Below are 19,950 nucleotides of genomic sequence, written 5' to 3' on the forward strand. Positions count from 1 at the left end.
TAGGACTGTTTAGCTGCTTTCCCAACAAGGCGAGCGTTACAGGTCACACCGCTGCTTGATGTAGGTGTCTAGCTTCCTTTTCTTTGGAAGGAAAGTTGTTAATAATTAGCCAGCTTCCAGAAAAAAGATTCCTGGTAGCTGTTCAAATTCAGAAACCAGCACAACCCCATGCTAAGTGATTGCTTACCCTTGTCTGGTTCCAGGTGTGAACTTGGCACGGAGGTGAAAAGCTGTAGAGACACAAACTCATGGGATGGCTCATCTCTTCCCAGTAGCTGTCCCTAGGCTGTTGCCCCCCTGCCCCGGGAAGGACTGCTGGAGTCAACAGCTTCTGCAGTCATTTCTCAGGCTGCACCCGTCAAGGGTTGTGAGAGGGGGCTGGTGGGGGTGTTACAGCAGGGCCTGGAGCCATGCAGCTTCTAGATGGGATGGCTGCGGAGAACGCCTCGCCTACCACCCACAGGGAGGCAAGGCTACGTGATTCATACATGTATAACTAGCCATACAGGTGCGTATGATTTTTTTTTAAAAATAGGATGTAATAAGATAGCGCTTTCCCCCCCCCCCCCCCCCCCCCCCCCCCCCCCCGTTAGGAAAGGGTTGGATGGTTGTTGTCATGTTATGGTATTTTTAAGCATAATTTCCATAAAGTCCATAAGCAGAAGATGTTGAAATAGTTCCCGTGCCACAGACAATAGCCAGGGAGTCCACGTTCACCAGAAGAAAAGCTCTAGTGTCCTGGAAAAGAGCTACACCTTTAGGTGAGAACCTGCAATTAATGGAAAGGTGAGGCTCCAAAACAATATTAAAACCTAATTAGTGGTATCTTAAAGCTGTTGGTACGAGCCAGGAAAATCTTTGAGGCAGGTGCTTGTTTTTGTTTTTGTTTTTTTTTCCCTGTTGTTCTGTTTCTTTTTCCCGAAGAGCCATAATACGTGATGCTGTGAAGTGTACGAATATCAACTGGTGTAACAGGTAACGAGAATAAGAAGCTGTGGATCAGAAAGTGAGAAATTTCTTGCATTAGTCTCATTACTATGTGGGCAACTTCTTCCTTTGTTTTTTTTTTTTTTTATGCCTCTCTTTCAACTATGTAGACTACAGTATTCTTTTTTTCTTTTCTCCAACACAACTTTATATGCCAAAGGAAGGTGCACTTGAATATGTGCCTAAAAATATCAACCTGTCTTAGAGCTGGAAAACAGGAGTTTGTGGTTCTGTACAGCCTTGAAAGACCTCTACTAGTTACCTGCTCAAAAGTGGGTTATTCCCAGAAGTGCTGTAGTCTATGGACTTGATGTACTGCTCTGTAACAGTGAAAAATGGTGCTGCCAGCCTGAAAGAGTCAGGTAAGACTTTTCTTTTTTTTTAAAAAAAATATATTTCCAATGTAAAATAAAAGCTAGAGTCTTCCATAGTAAGTCAGAGTAAAAAAAAATAGGATTAGAATTTAAATCTTCCAAAGGCTAGCCTTATTTCCCAAGCTAATTCTTGTTTCGTATCCGTTTCATATTTCTATTACATCAAAGACCCTGCTACAATAATACAGAGGCATCAGAATTGTGGCGGCTTAATAAGTGATCTGCTGAAATAAATGAAAGTATGGGGGGTCAAGTAGATTATTTTATGTTGGTCTTGGCTATTTCTTTGTGTTTTCTACAAATGCTCCAGTAATCACCTTTCATTGGTACAAATTATTAATCAAAGACTTAATGACTGCGTCTTTTCTTTAGGAAAAAAGCCCCCAAATCTTCAATTTTAAGGTTGAGTAATTGTTACCAGCTATTCAATCAGCCACAGTAGTGCTGGAGATTACAGAGAACAGTTTTTTCCTGCCATGGGAATTAAGAACAGGTTTTTTTCAATGCCTTTTTCCACCAGGCAGCGTTCTTACCAGCCGCTTCCATAAAATTTCAACTCAAATCAAAAGACTCCCTACCATGTAATTTGTCAGATTAATATTATTACGTGCTTGTAATTCTCATGTTCCATAAACGGTAGCTATTTTCACCGTAAAAGTAGGAGGTTTTCTGCAAAAGCCAATATTTTTTTATGAATTGTTGGCACTATTCCTTTGTGTTGCACTAAAATACAGTCATGCCTGTGTTGATACCAAATTTGTGCTGTTAAGGTCTCCCCAGACCCTCAGTGTTTTGGTTCTTTGTGGGCACATCCAAATTCTTCGATGCCAGAGCAGGGCAGCATCTTAGCTCAGATCCAAATCTGGTGAGATTCCCTAAGAAACAGTATTTCTCTGCCCTTTTTTTCCCACTTGGTCCAATCCAGAAACTGTTCTCAGAGGATGCATAATCCACCCTCATCATTGAGAACCTTTAAGAATCTGAACATTTTTTCTCCCTATTTTTTTGTTGTTTGACCTTGTAGAAGGTCCTTAATGATTCTGGGCAGTGGAGCGTCACTTGGCAGTGCAGGCACGGTGTGGGGGCAGGCTTTGTATCTTCCTTCACAGGAAAGAGTGAGTAGCATCTGTCAGCGTCTACCTCTGGGAGAGGTTTCATGGCCCAGGTTCTGGTGTGCAGATAATTTCCTCCTTCTGGCCTGAAGCTCAGGCACTGCCAAACTGCTGTGGTAATTGATCTTGACTTTTTGCTAGAATCTAGCAATGACTTAGTTGTGCAGCTCCAGGGACCATAAAAAATATCCAGCTGCTTAGATTGTCAGCTTCATCAAACTGCTAGTGCCTCTAGCCTGTGCTGTAGGAGCCCCTTAGGCCATTATTTAAGCTGCCATCAGAAAGGGTGGCAGCCTGTGACTGCCTATTTATTTAGGCTGAAGCAGGTTTTCTAGGGGGGAGGAATGATTAAACTCTTGTTATTTCCTCCAAACTGGTCTGCCTAGGTGCATGGGAGCTGTTTTGGCTCTTGCTGTCAGAGCTGAATCCATGCTGATAGTCAGAGAAGCTCACCACGCTTGAAAAAAACTGAGCCACTGGCTGGGGAGAGGATTGGAAGAAGAAAGAATGAAAATTTCATAGTATGATGGCATAAACCTCATCCCTTAGGATTACCAAATTTTCCTTCAAAAAAGTGATCCTAGAAAAATAAGTGGTACCAAAGAAAGAGATACAAATATTGAAATAAATTTTAAAAGTCAGTTTTATGAAACAAGGAGTTTTATTAAGATATTTTATTATGTGTCTCTGTAAGGAATAGACCAACAACCATATAAAAGCTTACAAAGATGGTTAACCTTCAACACTATAAATGTGTTAACGTGACAGAAGAAGTTCACAATTTTGCATCTTTATTGATTTTACAGAGTGAAGGGAGAAAGTTCTCAACTAGGACATGCCAATGCTGATCTTTGACAGGAGACATTTACAATTGCTTTAAATCATTTGTTGTTTTTTTTTTTTTCTTTTTCTTTTTAAAGCAAGTCAATAACCCCGACTTGCAGAGTTAGGAGTGAAAAATACATTAGCACCATCATATTAGTCTTTTACACTTCCCTAATTTTAGTGGTCTTGACCAGCAACGACAGGAAAGTAGAGAAGCACCTTTGATAACAGAATACAATCCAACAATAAACTTATGGTGACTACTGACATTAAGGTATTGAACTCTTAAAAGACACTGTACTTTTTCACAGCTAATCAGTACAGAAATAGACAATTTTATACCAAATGATTCCACTGAATTGACCGATGGGTCCAAGGTGTTTTGACTGATTTGTTTGGATTTTTGGTTTGACTCATCAGACACATCCCAGTTTCTGTCCATGTTGAGGTAGTTGAAACAGGGAGGTCTTTTTAGCTTTATGGACTGCATCTTAGAAAGGAGGGTAAACTTTGGTACTGGGAGCAATCAGTGCTTTATAAATTGGCTAACATTCAACTAATAGAACACAGTGTTGTTTTATTAAGTGTTGAAGTTGTATTATAGCACCACGGAGACATGTTTTGAAGATGGAATTTGGTAAAAAAAAATAGAGCAAAAAAAGCATTTTTACTGTACTTTGTGTAATAGCAAAAAAAAAAAAAAAAACAAAAACAAACCCAAAACCAACCCTTGATCTCAAATTTATTTTTCCCCCAGAAATTTTGTTAATAAATAACTGGGATACAGATGGTCACCTGTAATAGCTGACAAGGCTAAAACAAAGGAGCACAGTTGGAGTGTGAATCTGTTTGCTGGGATTTCAGAAAGAGCAGAATCTTTGATTTACAAGAAGCAGACCGGGCCAATGTCCACACCAAATTCCTGATCAGGACCACCAATATCTATGGGTGCAATATCAACCACAGGCAACCTCATTGTCTTGCGCGTCCTGTATTCAAAGACTGTTTTACCCCATTCACCAGTGTGTTTCTGTGAAGTTAAAAAGAAAAGAAAAAAAGCCAACACGTTAGAGAAATCACTGTAGGGGTATGTGAAAGTTATCCTACAGTTTACTGCATTTCATACTTTCTCTTTCCATCTTAATGTGTCCCTCCCACCACTACGAAAGCTGGTCACAGTCTCTGTAGAAATGAACACGTAGTTAAATAGTCTTAATTTCTGGACCTTTTACGCGAGGTCTCGTGGGGCTGTAGGCCTTGGGGCTCAGAAGGGATGGGATCTCTGAGGGACCGTAGAGTACTCTGGAGCGGTGCCAGTGCCCTGACTTGTGACTGAGATGTGCTCTGCGTGCTGGGAGCGGGTACAGATGGCTACTCTGTTTGGGAAGTGGTTTTGGCCTCAGGAAAAAGTGTAATGAGGTAGCTGTTCAGGTTAAAGAAATGGCCACGGAGTAGGTATGTTCGTGCATCCCTAAAGGGCAGGTTTGCCGTATATGTCAGTGTTCATTGTGCCTTGGGGACCTTAAACAGCAGGAGGAGAAACTGTGGATGGTGCTACGGTGTTTTGTATTTGTTACTGAAAAGGCTGCAGATGCTTACAGCCTAGCACGCTTATTGATGTGACTGCTCCTCTCCCGTGCTTTCTGCTGCAGTGAGCAAGGCACAGAGAAGTTTCCCCCCTCCCACAATCATAGCCCATGGCTGGAATCAGCTAGCCTTGAAATTTTTTTAATTATTTTTTGTTACTTTTTAGTGACCAAGATGATTCCTACTACTCTTAGTTTTAATGTTGACATGGGATGGATCAAAACTTGGTCGCTGTCGACTTTGACTCTAAAGCACAGATTTAAATAGGAGTGCACCTCACTTTCTACAATTGCCACGGGAGTGACACGTCTTGTATGGAATCTCAGTTTCCTTGGTTAGGTGCAGCTGTGTCCTTGCCTTACCCAGGTCATGCAAAGCTCTCTCTTCCTTTATTATGGGTCTAGTCCTCTAGAGGGAACGGGTTATTAAACTACCACAGTAGAAGTCTTGTTTACTTACAGTACAGCCATCTTCCAGAACAGCATATGTGAACCTGCTGTTTCCTTCAGCCTTGATCTCACTTTCCACAGAGCTCATCAGTTTCAGAGCTTTTTTAACATTTCCACTGGCTTGATCCATGTAGGCGATGCTGTTCTTGCAGTGGTAGGTGATGTTCTGGGAGGCACGGCTAGAGAGGATGCGGAGGAAGGCCAGCTGAACTTCTGAGACATCCTCTGGAAGCTCAGGATCGCCGTAGCTGAACTGCAGAGTACAACACATGAGCAACAGGTTTGGTTTAATCATGTCTAGGGACAGTCCATATAGTTATCGTTTCACCCGCTAAATGTTTAGCCTAGTTTAATTTCAGGATTATTTTTAAGTACATTGTGATGAATGCGAGTACAATAGATGTACTACCTTTCGGGCTGTTAGCTGTGGTAATTCCGTACCTGAAAGCCTCCATTCATAGATTCTCCAAACCAAATGTGTTTCTTTCCACTGCTTTCGCTGGTCCACCAGTTTTTCCTCGGCACAGTGCTGGGGTTAGCACTGAGGCATGTCTCACCAGTTTCCATATTGCAGTATACTTTAATAGCATCCATTTTGCAGCCTTGGTTAGGATCAATCCAGTACTCTCCTAGAGGTAAAAAAAATAGTAATAAAGAAATATTAAGGGGCTTAATATATTTGGAGAAACATCTGACTGCATGATGGTGAGGCTTATTTCTATACCAGGTTCCTGAGCCAAATTAGGAAGCATATTAACTCTGACAAAAGCGTTGCCACAAAAAATAAGATGACATAAAAATATATTGCATTCATGTGAATACTATAAATAATATGGCTGACACTTGAAATAAAGATAGAACTTGGGTTTGGTTGTGGTTTTTTTTTCAAAATAATTATTTAAACATGTTTACTTACAAGCATTTAAGAATTGTAGTTGAAATCATTATATACACTGAGTAAATTAAAGTTCGAAATCATAATTACATTTATCCTGGTTATCATGATATTTGTTTAAAATAAAACAAGTCAAATTTTTATAACAGATCTATGCATTTAAATATTTAAAGACAATAGCGTTTATGAAAAACAAAATGAAGATCTGCTACTGCTGGTGAAAATAAAACCCAAACATACCACTTTTGAGCTCAGGATGGCAGAATTTCAGATCTCTGCAGTTACGAGCTGGATTCTTCTGTGACCCATCAGGACTAATGATATTTTCAATCTGGTTGTTAATTGATTTCATTGAAGATATGATGTCACCCAGATTGATATCATTTTCTTTTGGCTCATCTCGATATTCATACCCATAGCCCACTGGACCTTTTTCAGCACCACCCAGGGAAGCCACGCCACCACAACATGGACCAGGAGGACCAGGGGGACCAGAAGGACCAGGCTGGCCTGGTGGACCCTAAAAAAAAAAGGTGAACATAGTACTGAGTGGAGATTACAGGTTAAAACTAAGAGTCTGTGTAGGCCCTAATCTTAAGAAAATGTGAATTTTCACGTAAATATTTTATTTATTCATTAAATAATAGCAATTGTGACATATAAGTATCTGTTAGACTTTCCAGACCTTTATTTTCTTAAAATTGAGAATTTTTTTTCCTATTTTTTTTTTCAAGCTATGACTGTCCTTCTTCTGTCTGGGCTTTGAGAAGGAGAAGGAACCCTTTCCCCCAAAACCCAGAGAATAACTGTTTCTTGGCTTTAGGAGAAGTGACTATGCTAGTGACCTTTGCAGCACCATCCCCCCTACAGAAGTGTGGGAAACCCAATTTATAGCTTCCATATCACAAAGGGGGTCTGTGCTTTGAAGTGGGGACCCTGCCTCCCTGTTGGACACAGAAAGGTTGATGATTATGTGAGACTAATGCAACACCCAACACATCAATAGTTAGACGGAACTACAAATGATCTGTTTTTTTGTGCTGGTTTTTTTGTCTCCTTAATTTAGCCTTGGTAGCTAGATAAATCCTACAACAAACTCTGTCCATGAAATACAGAATTTTCTGAGGGAGATATTTAAATCAGAGAGTGCTCTGTGTTCGATGATTAATCCCTAAAGGTTTGGTTGAGTGTGCACAGTTTACTTACTGCAGGGCCACTGTCACCTCTGTTACCACGGGGGCCAGGAGGACCGATTGGACCTGGGTAGCCACCTCTACCATCTTTTCCAGGCTGCCCAGCTGGTCCTGGGGGACCCTAGAACAACGTTGAACACAAATAATATGGTCAAAATAGTTAACCGGATAATCTCAAATTCAGAAGTACTTTGTGAGATAAATCATACAGAAATGTTTGAAATATCAGGTGTTTTCTCTTTCTTCAGCTGTTGCCCATTAAAGTTTTTAAATCAGCTTTCTTTTTTTTTTTTTTTTTTTTTTTTTAAGCAGTCTGAATCTTCTTTCTAGTTACACTAAGTAAGGAGTTTTTCTTACCCTGGCACCTGAAGCTCCTGGACTTCCAATTGCACCTTGTGGACCCAGGGGACCCTATGAAGAAAATAAAAGTAAGTCATACACCTCCCAGTAATGTTTTGCAACTAGTTGGGTGTACCTTAAAGGCAGACATTGAAAACATCTTTAAGATTATATGAAACACATCCTTATAGAAAGACTATTTCAAATATGAGAGTGAATGGCTTTCATTCTGTCATTCTTTAGCCAGAAAAAAATATCTAAATATCCTCTAATGGAAAAATATTAATGAATGCGATATCCAAAATGCAAGAAAGCCAATGGACATCAATGAGCTTTGGAAGAATACATGGCTACAGGCTCATAATGCTGCAGTTGTAATCATATTACCACTAAAGTTATTTAAATGTTTTGACAAACACTCATGTTTTCAAATGCATTATAAAATTTGCTCTATTTATGCACCACAAAGGACTAAGCCATATGTTTAAAGATTATTGACCATCTCACTGTCATAATGTAAATGAGAATGTATCAGATTTTTTAAAAAATCATGTTATACATTAGATAACCGGTTATATTGTGTTGTTAAATAGGTTGGTATTGGTTGCATTTATAGTGAACACTTCTATCTTTTTGCCATCATTAGTAGATTAATTGTGTGAGTTTTGGTTTCTTGGTTCTCACTTGTACCCATGAGTGCTATTAATGGTTCTTTTCACTGTAAATCACTTTTAAAATTTTCATTTATCCTGAATACCTAGGGGCATGCCTGTCTATTACCCTTTGATTCTTTTAGCTATTAAGAACTGTTCAAAATGGTAATGCATGTTCACAGTTCACTGGTTTACTATTTCATGCCCATTTTGCCCTACTATTAATTACTGCAAAAGATACATGATAGAAGTGAGGTGTTTGGACTCCAAGTAGCTTTTTCATGGATTTAGTTGCCTGCCTAACATAGATTTCTAACAGGCAAAGATATTTTAACTCCTGTTTCTATCTTCTATAATTTAATCAGGAGTAAGCTATATAAATGAATGCAAAAAGTGTTTGTTCCAGGCAAAGGCAGGCACATAGATGAAAGGGAATATGGCAACCCCAGTTTTAGCTCCTAACAGCTTCTTCTAGTTCTTTATTAATAATTATTTCAGGTTGATTCAGGGAATCTGGACTTTTGAACTCATTTAACAATCCAATTATACAGATATTTTTTTTTCTTTCCTCAGTACATTATTTAAGGCTAACTATTTACCTGGGACCTAAACTACAGAAACTAAACCCAGCTGTAATTCCCAATCCAATGCAAAATACTTACAGGAGGACCAGGGAGACCGGGAGTACCAGGAAACCCTCTATGACCCTTTATGCCAATGCTGCCTCGTTCACCAGGTTCACCTTTGTCACCACGAGGACCTTGAGGACCCTTTAAGAGTAGATTTGCGACAAAAGGAACATATAAAGAAATACCCAAATAACATAATATGGTGAATTTATGATATTAAAAATACTTTAAATATAACTTACAACAGGACCACGAGTACCAGCAGGACCGGTAGAGCCAGGAGGGCCAGGTGGACCCTGTGACACAGTAAGAATATGGATCACTTGGTGTTGACTAGACTGCCTTTTTATTTCCAGATAAGCAATATGTTCAAAGCCAGCAGCTGTTTGGAAACAAGGGGAAGCTACACACACACACACACACACACACACTACAATCAGCAAGAATTTTGGCCAGTTCCTTTCTCTACCCACGTTCATCTTACTCAGCTGCTTGTAGGCACTGATACATACTACGTGCACTGGACTCCTTCACTTTGTGAGTTGCTCAGTGCTCAAGCTGTGCTGGTGTCATCACTTCTCAGAAATAACTTGAGGACTTCCAAAAGTTACTCCTTTAGTTCAAATAAATAACATCGCTTCTGCTGCATGAGCACCAGATGGGATGGAAATTAAGATAGGGCCTGGTGGGATGATGTGCTTTTTGGCATCCTAAGGAGTATGTGGATTTTAAGCTTAATTTATATGGAGTTATCAGGACCATAAACTGTGATGTCTTTCCCATTGATATTCTTATAAGAGAGGTCCTCAATGCCAGCAGGCTATGTCAGTAACAAATGTATGAATCTTTCAAGCTTCCTCTTTATTACTGCATGAAATAGACTTTGCATAGAAAAGGTATTTCTTACCTGAAATCCTCTTTCACCAGCTTTTCCAGGTGTACCACTGCTACCTGCAGGTCCAGGGTGACCAGGAGGTCCTGGAGGGCCAGGAGAGCCACTTTCACCACGGTCACCCTGCAGAGTAACAGTTGACAGGATAATAAATTTAGTGTGTTACAGAAGTACAGTGTAAAATGTATATTCATTGGAGCATAAGAGATTTAAGCACAGAACTATGTATATTGTCATCTCTACGTAACATTTTTTTGGCAATCTAAAGATGTTGGTGATTCCTTACTTTGCCTCCTGGGGATCCATCACGTCCAGGTGAGCCATCTGAGCCAGGGTTACCCTGGGAGGGAGACAGAGTGGTACAGTTTGTTCATAAATTGGATGAGGAGTAAACAGCTTGTACTCTAGTAAACTTAAATAATGCTTATCAAAGAAAGAGCATTTTCAAGAAGATAGAATTCCTGAAGGTGGATTGGCCCCTAAAAGATCTGGAAGACCTTCATTATTTTGTAGGCATCGGGCAATGCCATCTCTTGTTCAGTTCCAAGTGAGACGGAGCTGTGCAGAGACAGCAGGCTACACCACCTTACACAAAAATGTAACCTGCCCAGGTCCCTGTGCGTCAGGCACTTGAGGAAGGTTTGTGAACCTTGGAGCACCTTTACTCCCAGAATCTCCCATTTGTAACTCACAAGCTAGCAGGAAGGTCTAACGCATCTACTCACATCTCTGCCAGGCTCTCCAGGTAAGCCTCTCTGTCCAATAGGACCTTGTGGCCCAGGAGCACCGCGTTCTCCTGGGATACCGTTCGTGCCTGGTTTACCATCTTCACCCTGAAAAAAAAGGGAAGGGGTTTCATTGCAGATAAGGTACTTGGGAAATACTGTTCTACATCTTCAATTAAATATATGGTCGTTATGAAGGAGATCTAATAAAGTGAAGGGCCAGTGTGACTTTGGTGATTGTGAATACTGAAAACAAGAAAGATAAAAAAAAAAGTTTGGCCAAATTTATATTGCTGGTATTCTTCATGCAAGGCCATTGAACCCAAGGAACATTGCATATTGTATTTATTTCTCTTCTTATGTACCCAAAACCAATAGCCAAAACAGTTAACAAAAAAATGCCAGTCTGTCACTAATAAATAAATAAACCAAAAAAATACAAACCAAGCCTCACATCACTTTTTCTGGAGGGAACTGAAAGTATTTTTCTGTTGGGGTCATAATATTTAAGCAAGAAACATATTGAGAATTAAGGAAAGAGAAATATCTTGTGGTAGGTGAGACTACAACACACATCTTGTCTCAAGGAGAGTTTATAGTCCACAACCCTCCTTAAGCGTGTGAAGCTGGCTATATACTTCTAAGTAATCTGATTCAGGGCTCTTGGTAATAGAGATGAAAGCCAATCTCACATCCCACAGCTGCAGGTGACCGGACATTTTAAAGCCCAATCTTCTGCATGCAAAATACAAATAACTGTAGTTATAAATTCCGTAGTGTCTAGACTAAAAAGCATTTTTTTTAAAAAAATACAACACATTCATTACTTTTTGTATCTCTAGGCTATGCCTAGCGGCTGGATTACAGCCGTTGCGTTAGCTTTGAGGCTACTGCTGCAGTGAATGTGCTCTCACCTTGGCACCCGCCATACCGGGGGGGCCACTCGGGCCACGCAGACCTGGCAAACCTGTGCTACCCCGGCCACCAACGATGCCTTGAGGACCTGGTTCACCTGGTGCCCCCTGTTTAAGAAAAGGTCAGATCAGTCAATACTGAGCATCTTCAACATTCAGTCAGTGGGTTCTTATTCTTGAGAGATCAACCCCTGTTATTGGTATATACTGGTATAACAGTCCCCGGCTGGATGTATACTTACCCTTTCTCCTCGTGCGCCTGGTGACCCTTTTTCGCCTGGCGGGCCAGGCTCACCTCTTGTTCCAGCAGGTCCCGGGCTGCCAGGACCACCGGTACTACCAGGGGGTCCAGGAGGCCCATCTTTGCCTGCAGGTCCTGCATTACCAGGGGGACCTGGACTGCCCTGAAAATAATTTTTAAAAAAAGTGTGCGTGAGCTGTGTTCTCTGAAACAGTAGCATATGCTTATGGCATTGATCTTTGCTCATGAAAGCCAGCCAGACTTGAGTCATTGCCTGAAGGCAGATTTAGGGTCGAGCCTCTATGCACCCAAATCTGGTCTGGTCTTATAAAGGTAATCCTTTCAACTACCACTTTCAAAACTGATTTATTTTTTTTTTCTACCTACTGTCTGGACACATTGTTTGCATAACACAACACCTGCACATCTTGGATGCCCAGTGGTTGTAATGCATCTGACACAGGATACATGTTTCTTGCCTATGGCTCTGCCACAGAAATTTGAAAACCAGTAGCAGACCCTGCTAATTTCTTGACTCACTCATACCAGATACCTTTAAGGTGGTGTCTTGGACACGTGCAGAATGAAATGTCTTTCATTAGAACTATTGCCTTAACCAATCAATGGAAAGAGTTACGTTGACTTTAATGGTACCTTAAATAAAATCCTATTTTTTCTTTTTATTTAGCAATATTCAAATTTGCATTTGTCTGTAACTGTAAGACAGAAAATAAAAATCTGTTAAAAAAGAAAGAATTTTTCTTGCCTTATACCTCAGTTACCATAAAACAAAAGATTACTTACAATTTTGATTTCAAAATGCGTAAATGCATTGTGTTATTTATATTTTCTTAGTTTTTCAAGAATCAAAAATTGGAATCTAATTTTTACTATGTGAGTCAAAAGTAGGTGCATGTTGAACATGCAAGGGTATTATGAAACAGCTTTTCTTCACACACAGATATTGCATAAAATATTGTAATTAGCTGATGCACCAGCATACATTTTTACAATAGGACACTGCAGACTGGTAGACTAAACTTTACATGTAGGCCATATCATAAGAGAGAAACTTTGCCACAAGAATCTTTCTAAACTCCTCTGACCCAGGATAATTAAATCTTATGCGATTCCATTCCATACAGGCAACTAAAAAGATTTCTCAACAGTGAGCTACAAAACATAGTTTTGAAAATGCATACCAATTCAAGATTCTGAATTGAATATTTTTTTGCATCATAGAAAAGCAAGAGAGAAGACGGAATGACTGCCACAAACAGAAATACTCGGGGACCTGATCCAGGAGAAGGACTCCACTAACTCTGATGGGCTTTGGAGAACAAACCATAAAAGCAGGAGGAGTATCAAGACAGTTAAGTGAATGAATTGCTATTCCATATGAACTAAGAGGAGAGTAATCTCTTTTTTTGGAGATTTTTTTCCCCGAGTTGAAACATCATATTGAGAATGCTTTTGCTTACATCCTATTCATGTCAAGGTGCATACAGCTTAATATAATTTAATATATTAATATACATCTAAATATACGCACAAGGTAAGAATAAAATAAAAAAGGGGTTAAGACAACTTACATTGCTACCAGGGGGACCAGGTAGACCACGAGCACCAGGGAAACCAGCAGCACCCTACAAGAGATCAATACTTTTAGTTGTCCTTTTCTGAAGATTGGAAAAATATGAAAAAAATTATTTTTATACAACAGCTGAATACTAAATATATTTAGGTGTTTTGCTTAAAACCTGAATTAAAATATTAAATCTCCTGGAACAGAAAAAGAAATTAAAATTTTTATTGATTTTTTTTTTTCCCCTAAGGGAAGGTCCCATATGTTCCTCAAAGGTGAACTAATGGGCTCTGAGAAACTTGGCAAAGATGGCATGTAAATCTACTAAGTGTTGAGATAAGCCATTTTGAAGTTTTGGGTCACTGTGCCAAAAGTTATTTTGGCACCTTACTTATAGTAAAATCAATGTAATCCAGATCACTAAACACCTCAACTTTAATTACTCCTTCTAAAACACTTTAGTATCTGAAGTTCAAGAACAATTAAAGTCCCTGAAGCCCTTGTTTTTCATTTACATCACGTTTGTTGTAACAGAATCATTTAATAGCGACTAAGTCAAAGAACTACTCACAGGGCCTCCAGGAGATCCACGTTCTCCTTTTGTTCCTTGGGGACCAGGTGGACCCTACATGGAATGAAACAGATCAAGAAAATGACTTAATAAATAGATTAAAATTATAGGAAGTGTCATTAAGTTTTAGGCAATTCAGATGCTTGCACTCGGGCCCAGCCACCTTGAGGCTGAGGGAGAACTGAAGAAACCTCTGTGTAGCAATAAGGAACAGCAAAAACTTACTGGTGCACCAGGACCACCTTGTGGACCTGCAGCTCCAGGGGGTCCAGCCTCTCCTCTTAGACCAGGTGGGCCTCTTTCTCCTTTCCCACCAGGTTCTCCATTCTGGCCCTGTAGAAATATTATATTGTTTTATTACGACTCAAAAAAATGCAGATGATATCACTGTGCTGAGAAACCCTATCCAGATACTCTTCTGAAAAGAATTTAGATATTAGATGAAATGTGAATGCAATTGAATTCTATGGGTCTTCCAGTACAGGAAGGGAAGGATAAAGAAATGTTCTTCTGTGTGTGACTGAGTACAGAAAGAGTTGCAAATGAATCAAACTTATGTAGCGGGTATGTGTATTAAAAGGGTTACAGCAAGCCTTTCTGAGATATGGATGAACTTAAACTAAAAACAGATAATCACATTCAATTGCTTTTAGGAATTTATACTTACTGGAGCTCCAGGGAAGCCAGCAGGTCCAGGAAGACCTTGTTCTCCTCGTTCACCCTGTAGAAAACATGTTAGCAATGGAAGGTGTTAGAAAAATAGGCTTCACTTTACAAGTTAGAGAACACTGCAGAAGTTTCTTTGTTGTGTCATCCTTTGGAAGGAAAAAAGCCCTGTACAAAACAATATTTGCTCTTGAGATCTAAAAGAAACCTGTTTGAGAATTATCTAATAATAATCTAAAGTGTGGCAAACTGATTTCAGTTACACCTGTATAAACCCTGAACACAGCCCATATCCAACTGAGATCCAAATGCGCTGTTTTATCTAAAAAAAAAAAAAAGTATGAGCATTTAAAAAAGTTTACTTAACTGTAAGACAAGATGGAAACAACTACTGCTCACACTCTTGCCCTGACCTGTCACTGCAGCCATCCAACCCCTTTACAGTGTTAAAAGCACTGATTTTCTAGAGTCCTTAGTACCTGTAAATCCCAAGAGCCAACAGGAGCTAAATGTGCTTAGTTTATTTTGAAGTCAAGCCACATGCGTTCCTGATGGGATAGGTGCAACGCTGACGTCTATGCTAGGCTAGAGAAGCCATAGTAAAGTGATACTGGAAGAAAAGTACTCTCACTTACAGGACCACCACGGGAACCCATTGGACCAGGAGCACCTGCTGGACCAGTCTCTCCCTGTAAGGCACAAGAACAATTAGTAGCTGTTTTTCTTCTTCCCATGAGACGGCCACTGGTGTGACTTTACAGTATCAAACATCATTACAGAGGATGCTTTACCTTATCTCCAGGTGGGCCGGCAGGACCAGGAGGACCGATGGGACCTACATTACCCTAAATGATTAGAAAATAATATATTTTGAGTCAAAACATGAGAATGTTAATTCCTCTGCTTTGATAAATATAATTTCTGTTTCAGTGTAAACAGATTGCTAAAGATATTTAAATGGAAGTCTACAATGCCAGTGTGTTGTTGCACGCTACATTTTCGAGTGACACTCTGAGATGACACCATTTTGCGATGTGAGAGATCTCCACTTGATTGATCCTATTTTTTTTTTTTGTTGTTGTTGTTCCCAACAGTCTAAACTTAATCCAAACCCACCTGCAGTTAGTAGATCTCTCTCAATGGCAGACAATAAAAATTATGCCTTGCCCTAACTTTTCTTACAGATAATTGGTCCATGTTTCTTCAGTAAATGTTCAAAATCTCTTGACTAGCTCCCTGACCTTTTGCTTTCTTGAGAATTTAATGTGTACTTTATGGTTTGAAATACTTTTTTTCTCTATTTCCTCCAACTCATAGAAGCTGCATTTTTATACATTTTTCATACCTCATTATTTTGATGTATATACTGCTTGCATGTACTCATTAAATTATATGCATATATTTCAAGTGTCTATTTTATGTGTACATGCTATATAGATGTATAAATATATCCTATATAGTAACCTGCAGAAATATTCTGTGTGAGAATACTTACTATCATGATGTCTTTTTGTGCTTTATTATAACCAGCATTTTCCCCCTCAGTCAGCTGGGTGTATGAAGCTAGTAACATTTTCTCTACTTTTGTATTGCTGCTTTCCCTCCAAAACACTGTCCCAATTAATTGTAATCTTCTGCTTGCAAAAAAAATAATCTATTATATCTACCCAAGCAGCTGTACTCACAAAAACTAGTTTTAAGTCTAGTTTAGTTTTACGAAACCAGTTTGCGCTGCCAGGATGAAATACAATGGGGTTACTACTTTACCTTTCCTGACAATATTTATTAGCTGTAAGTTTACTTATGTTCTAAGCCTAGACTGTCTGAAGCTAACTGATAAATTGTTATGTGTTTAAAGACCACTCACTCTCTCTCCTCTTGCACCAGGAATGCCATCAGCACCTTTGCCACCAGGTTCTCCCTAGCAAGGATAAGATGTAAAAACCATAAGCAAAAAGCAAGCGTAAGACCAGCATAATAATGGGGGTGGGGAAAAAAGAATTAAAACATTATTGCAGAGAGGAACTCATACTGAGGGTATCTCGTAACCAGATTTTCTTATTGTGATCACACAAGTCTAAAATTGGGGATAACATTCTGCCCACTATTCTGCACCAGGTACTGAATACTTTGGTGGAAAAAAAACAAACCCAAATTGATTCAAAATGAAGTCTATGCCAAACTGTATGCCATGGTATAAGCTATTCCCACTGTTTATTAGCTTCATTAGAACTGTTAGGAGGTAGCCCTCCCCCAAGAGATCTAGCACAGCAAAATATCTAGCATATATTAAATCAGGTGGAAAATCCTATATTTCTTAATATATAGGATCCATATCACACTGCTATATCCATAGTATGTCTGAAATCAGACCAAAAGTGAAAATGTGAACAATCTCAGTGCTGTGTGGGAAACTAACACTAAATTAGCATAAAAATTGACAGAGTGTGGATGTGTTACCTTATCCCCTTTTGGCCCAGGGCTTCCGGAAGCGCCTCTTTCTCCTGGCATTCCCTGTAAGCCAGGCAGCCCTGTGCCTCCAGGGGGACCAGGGGGGCCAGGAGGACCCTACAGAGTAATAAAAAATAATTAGGGGTGGGTGGGTGGGTGTTGGAAATATTAACCCGAATGCTAGACATAATAGCAGGAAAGCAATTGTGGTACCTTGGCACCTTCTGAGCCAGCAGGGCCTGGGCCACCTCTTGCTCCAGGAGGTCCTGGGGCACCCTGTGCACCACGTTCACCTGGGATACCATTTTCACCCTGTGACAAAGAAACACATTATTCTTTGTTTTCAGGTTCGTAGTTCGTTAATTCATTTATGTCATTACAGAAATGTTGCTGTACGATTTACCTTAGGGCCTGGGAATCCTGGCCCTCCAATATCACCTTTTGGCCCCTGTTAATGAGAAAATAAGTGTAAGTTATCCATGCACTTAGTAAATCTGCATTGTGGTCGGCATCCTATTTCTTTCACCTAGTATCCCTAAAATCAGACTTCCCTGCTCTGCAGAGTGCTGATAGCTGTTTGAATTTGGAACTGTAATCTAAGAACAATTTCTCATTTATATTTTGTTACTTAAAAAAAATAAAAAATAAAAAAATATTACTTACTGGTTCTCCAGGCTTTCCATTCTCTCCAGCTGGTCCTGGTCCACCAGGCAATCCCTATATGGAAGAACGATTTTATCATCCATGTTACATAGATGAATTATATGTTTTCCTATCTAGCAAATTTTTTTGACACAAAGATGTGTGCCCAACTCATTGCAATCCTTTAGAGGGGAGGAGGTGATAATTGGATGGCTAGAGGTTTTAAGTGACATAATCTACTGAGCTAAGCCAACTGTTTTGCAGTTGTGAAATACTAAGCAATAACTTTTGTCAAGCAGTTGATCTGTCTTACTTCAAAATATGATGACATGCACCCTAATGAAAATGTTTAGAGGCCTCTTTTTTTTTTTCCTTTTCATTTTGCGTGTGTGTCAGTCTATGAAAAAGAATCAGAAACCAACAAACAATAAACACACAGCACCTGGAGGCCTGGTGGACCTGATGCTCCTGGTTCTCCTCTCTCCCCAGGAGCACCCTAGAGTCAAACAAAAGAGAAAAAAGAATTTTTCTGAGAACATTTCAACATACAAACACCTCCACACCACCTCTAATCTATGCCTCCTTATCATGATTTGATGGTGACATTGCACAATCCCAAAGACTAATGTATCTTGGTGTTCTGGTATTTGCTTTTTTCACTCCAACTGTTAGATGTAATTCAGCAGAGACATTTGTACTTGATACTAGTCTGAAATGCTATAAACATTAAAGGGAGCAGTAATACGCTTCAATTTGAAAAGCTGGTAGGATCCCCAAGAGCTCTAAATTGACTTTTCATCTCAACTTCTACAAGGTATACCTGACTCAGGTTTTGAGAACTTATTAAAATAATGGGAAAGAAGAGCTCTTCTATCTGTCTTCATAAAAGGAGATTTCTTCATGTAATTAAAAATATTTTCCTTCCCCTACATTTACAGTCTCTATCTACAGGTGCCAGACCACCTTGGCAATAACTCATAATTGCCTTTTATGAGACTATGACACTTACAGCAGGCCCAGGAGGACCTGGGAGGCCAACATCACCATTCTTCCCAGCAGGACCCTATAACAAGACAACAGGTAGGCTATGGTTATGGGTTGATATATATTTTAAAACACTCATAAAATTATTATTAATAATTAATATTATATCACTATTAAATTATAATATTATTAAACAAAATCTTTATGAAACTTACAGGTGTTCCAGGTGGTCCACCAGGGCCTCTTTCTCCATTCTTACCTGGCGCACCCTTACAAAAGAGAAAGATCGTATTTAAAACATTTTTCTGGTAAGTTTACAGTAAGCTGCAGCGTGAGATAGCCCCACTAAGGAGCAATTTATTTTAACATTTGGTTGATCAAGCAGAAGCACAGGAGAAATGGAGAAACCCCACTCACCTCATTGCCCTTAGGACCAGGGAAACCCATTACACCTGGTTGACCACGTGGGCCTGAGGGACCAGGTGGACCAGGGCGGCCAGAGTCACCCTGACTACCCTGGGATAAGCAAAAAAGAAATAAAGAAATGGCATCTGTTAGGAGAAATAAATTAATATTCATGACATTAAATAGTGAGTGAGGGTGAGATTAGGATAGCGATATTGTTATTCAAAACTTATTACATGTGTTGTATTTCAACTAAGCTTCTGTATACTCTGTATTTTAAATAGCATTAAATGATGAGATTTACAGAATATTATTACGAGATAGCATATAAAGTGATAATTAAGTAGTAATTAAACAAAAAAATGAGACAATTAATCTGACTGTGATAACATCTTGTCATGTAGATAGAGTGGGACGAGGGTAAGGTGAGTAGGACTAGTATTAAATATTTGCACGATGTACATACTGGAGGGCCAGGTTTCCCATCGCTTCCAGGGCTTCCTGGGATTCCGGGCAAACCCTGCAATTGAAGAAAACCAAGTGATATTCTTCATTTCGAAATGTGTATCATTAAGTTACAAAACTGAAATATATAACAATACATTTTAAACTACTTGCTTGATTTTCACTTCTTCAATAAAGATTAAAAGTCCTCCTGCTCCCCACCCCACCCCCCATCTCATCGGGGGAAAAATCAGAGAAAGCTAACAAATTCTTTTTTTAGGAGTTTATCACTTTCTCTGAGAGTTATTGTATATTATCCAGGCATTGGACAATAATCAATATGCACAAAACTTGTATTTTCTCATTACTTGGGAGGAAAACTAATTT

At 39.4% G+C, this 19,950-nt stretch overlaps 1 protein-coding gene across 1 annotated transcript in view; it reads right to left on the bottom strand.

The window, feature by feature from the left end:
* Window positions 1-3,115: 3,115 nt before the first annotated feature.
* The window catches only part of COL3A1 (collagen type III alpha 1 chain), a 52,977-nt gene continuing 36,142 nt past the window's right edge, over window positions 3,116-19,950 (bottom strand). The window contains exons 23-51 of the mRNA XM_055812349.1: window positions 19,586-19,639; window positions 19,132-19,230; window positions 18,930-18,983; window positions 18,740-18,793; window positions 18,173-18,226; window positions 17,752-17,805; window positions 17,492-17,536; window positions 17,302-17,400; window positions 17,098-17,205; window positions 16,505-16,558; window positions 15,429-15,482; window positions 15,273-15,326; window positions 14,639-14,692; window positions 14,197-14,304; window positions 13,972-14,025; window positions 13,408-13,461; window positions 11,817-11,978; window positions 11,575-11,682; window positions 10,661-10,768; window positions 10,222-10,275; window positions 9,951-10,058; window positions 9,286-9,339; window positions 9,077-9,184; window positions 7,780-7,833; window positions 7,436-7,543; window positions 6,470-6,749; window positions 5,776-5,963; window positions 5,345-5,587; window positions 3,116-4,328 (exon numbers count right to left, since the gene is read on the bottom strand). Of these exons, the coding sequence (XP_055668324.1) occupies window positions 4,182-4,328; window positions 5,345-5,587; window positions 5,776-5,963; window positions 6,470-6,749; window positions 7,436-7,543; window positions 7,780-7,833; window positions 9,077-9,184; window positions 9,286-9,339; window positions 9,951-10,058; window positions 10,222-10,275; window positions 10,661-10,768; window positions 11,575-11,682; window positions 11,817-11,978; window positions 13,408-13,461; window positions 13,972-14,025; window positions 14,197-14,304; window positions 14,639-14,692; window positions 15,273-15,326; window positions 15,429-15,482; window positions 16,505-16,558; window positions 17,098-17,205; window positions 17,302-17,400; window positions 17,492-17,536; window positions 17,752-17,805; window positions 18,173-18,226; window positions 18,740-18,793; window positions 18,930-18,983; window positions 19,132-19,230; window positions 19,586-19,639 (2,775 nt within the window). The 3' untranslated portion in view covers window positions 3,116-4,181. The remainder of the gene's footprint in view (window positions 4,329-5,344; window positions 5,588-5,775; window positions 5,964-6,469; window positions 6,750-7,435; window positions 7,544-7,779; window positions 7,834-9,076; window positions 9,185-9,285; window positions 9,340-9,950; window positions 10,059-10,221; window positions 10,276-10,660; window positions 10,769-11,574; window positions 11,683-11,816; window positions 11,979-13,407; window positions 13,462-13,971; window positions 14,026-14,196; window positions 14,305-14,638; window positions 14,693-15,272; window positions 15,327-15,428; window positions 15,483-16,504; window positions 16,559-17,097; window positions 17,206-17,301; window positions 17,401-17,491; window positions 17,537-17,751; window positions 17,806-18,172; window positions 18,227-18,739; window positions 18,794-18,929; window positions 18,984-19,131; window positions 19,231-19,585; window positions 19,640-19,950) is intronic.

Source organism: Falco peregrinus, chromosome 8 (assembly GCF_023634155.1).
Source record: "Falco peregrinus isolate bFalPer1 chromosome 8, bFalPer1.pri, whole genome shotgun sequence".
NCBI lineage: Eukaryota > Metazoa > Chordata > Aves > Falconiformes > Falconidae > Falco > Falco peregrinus.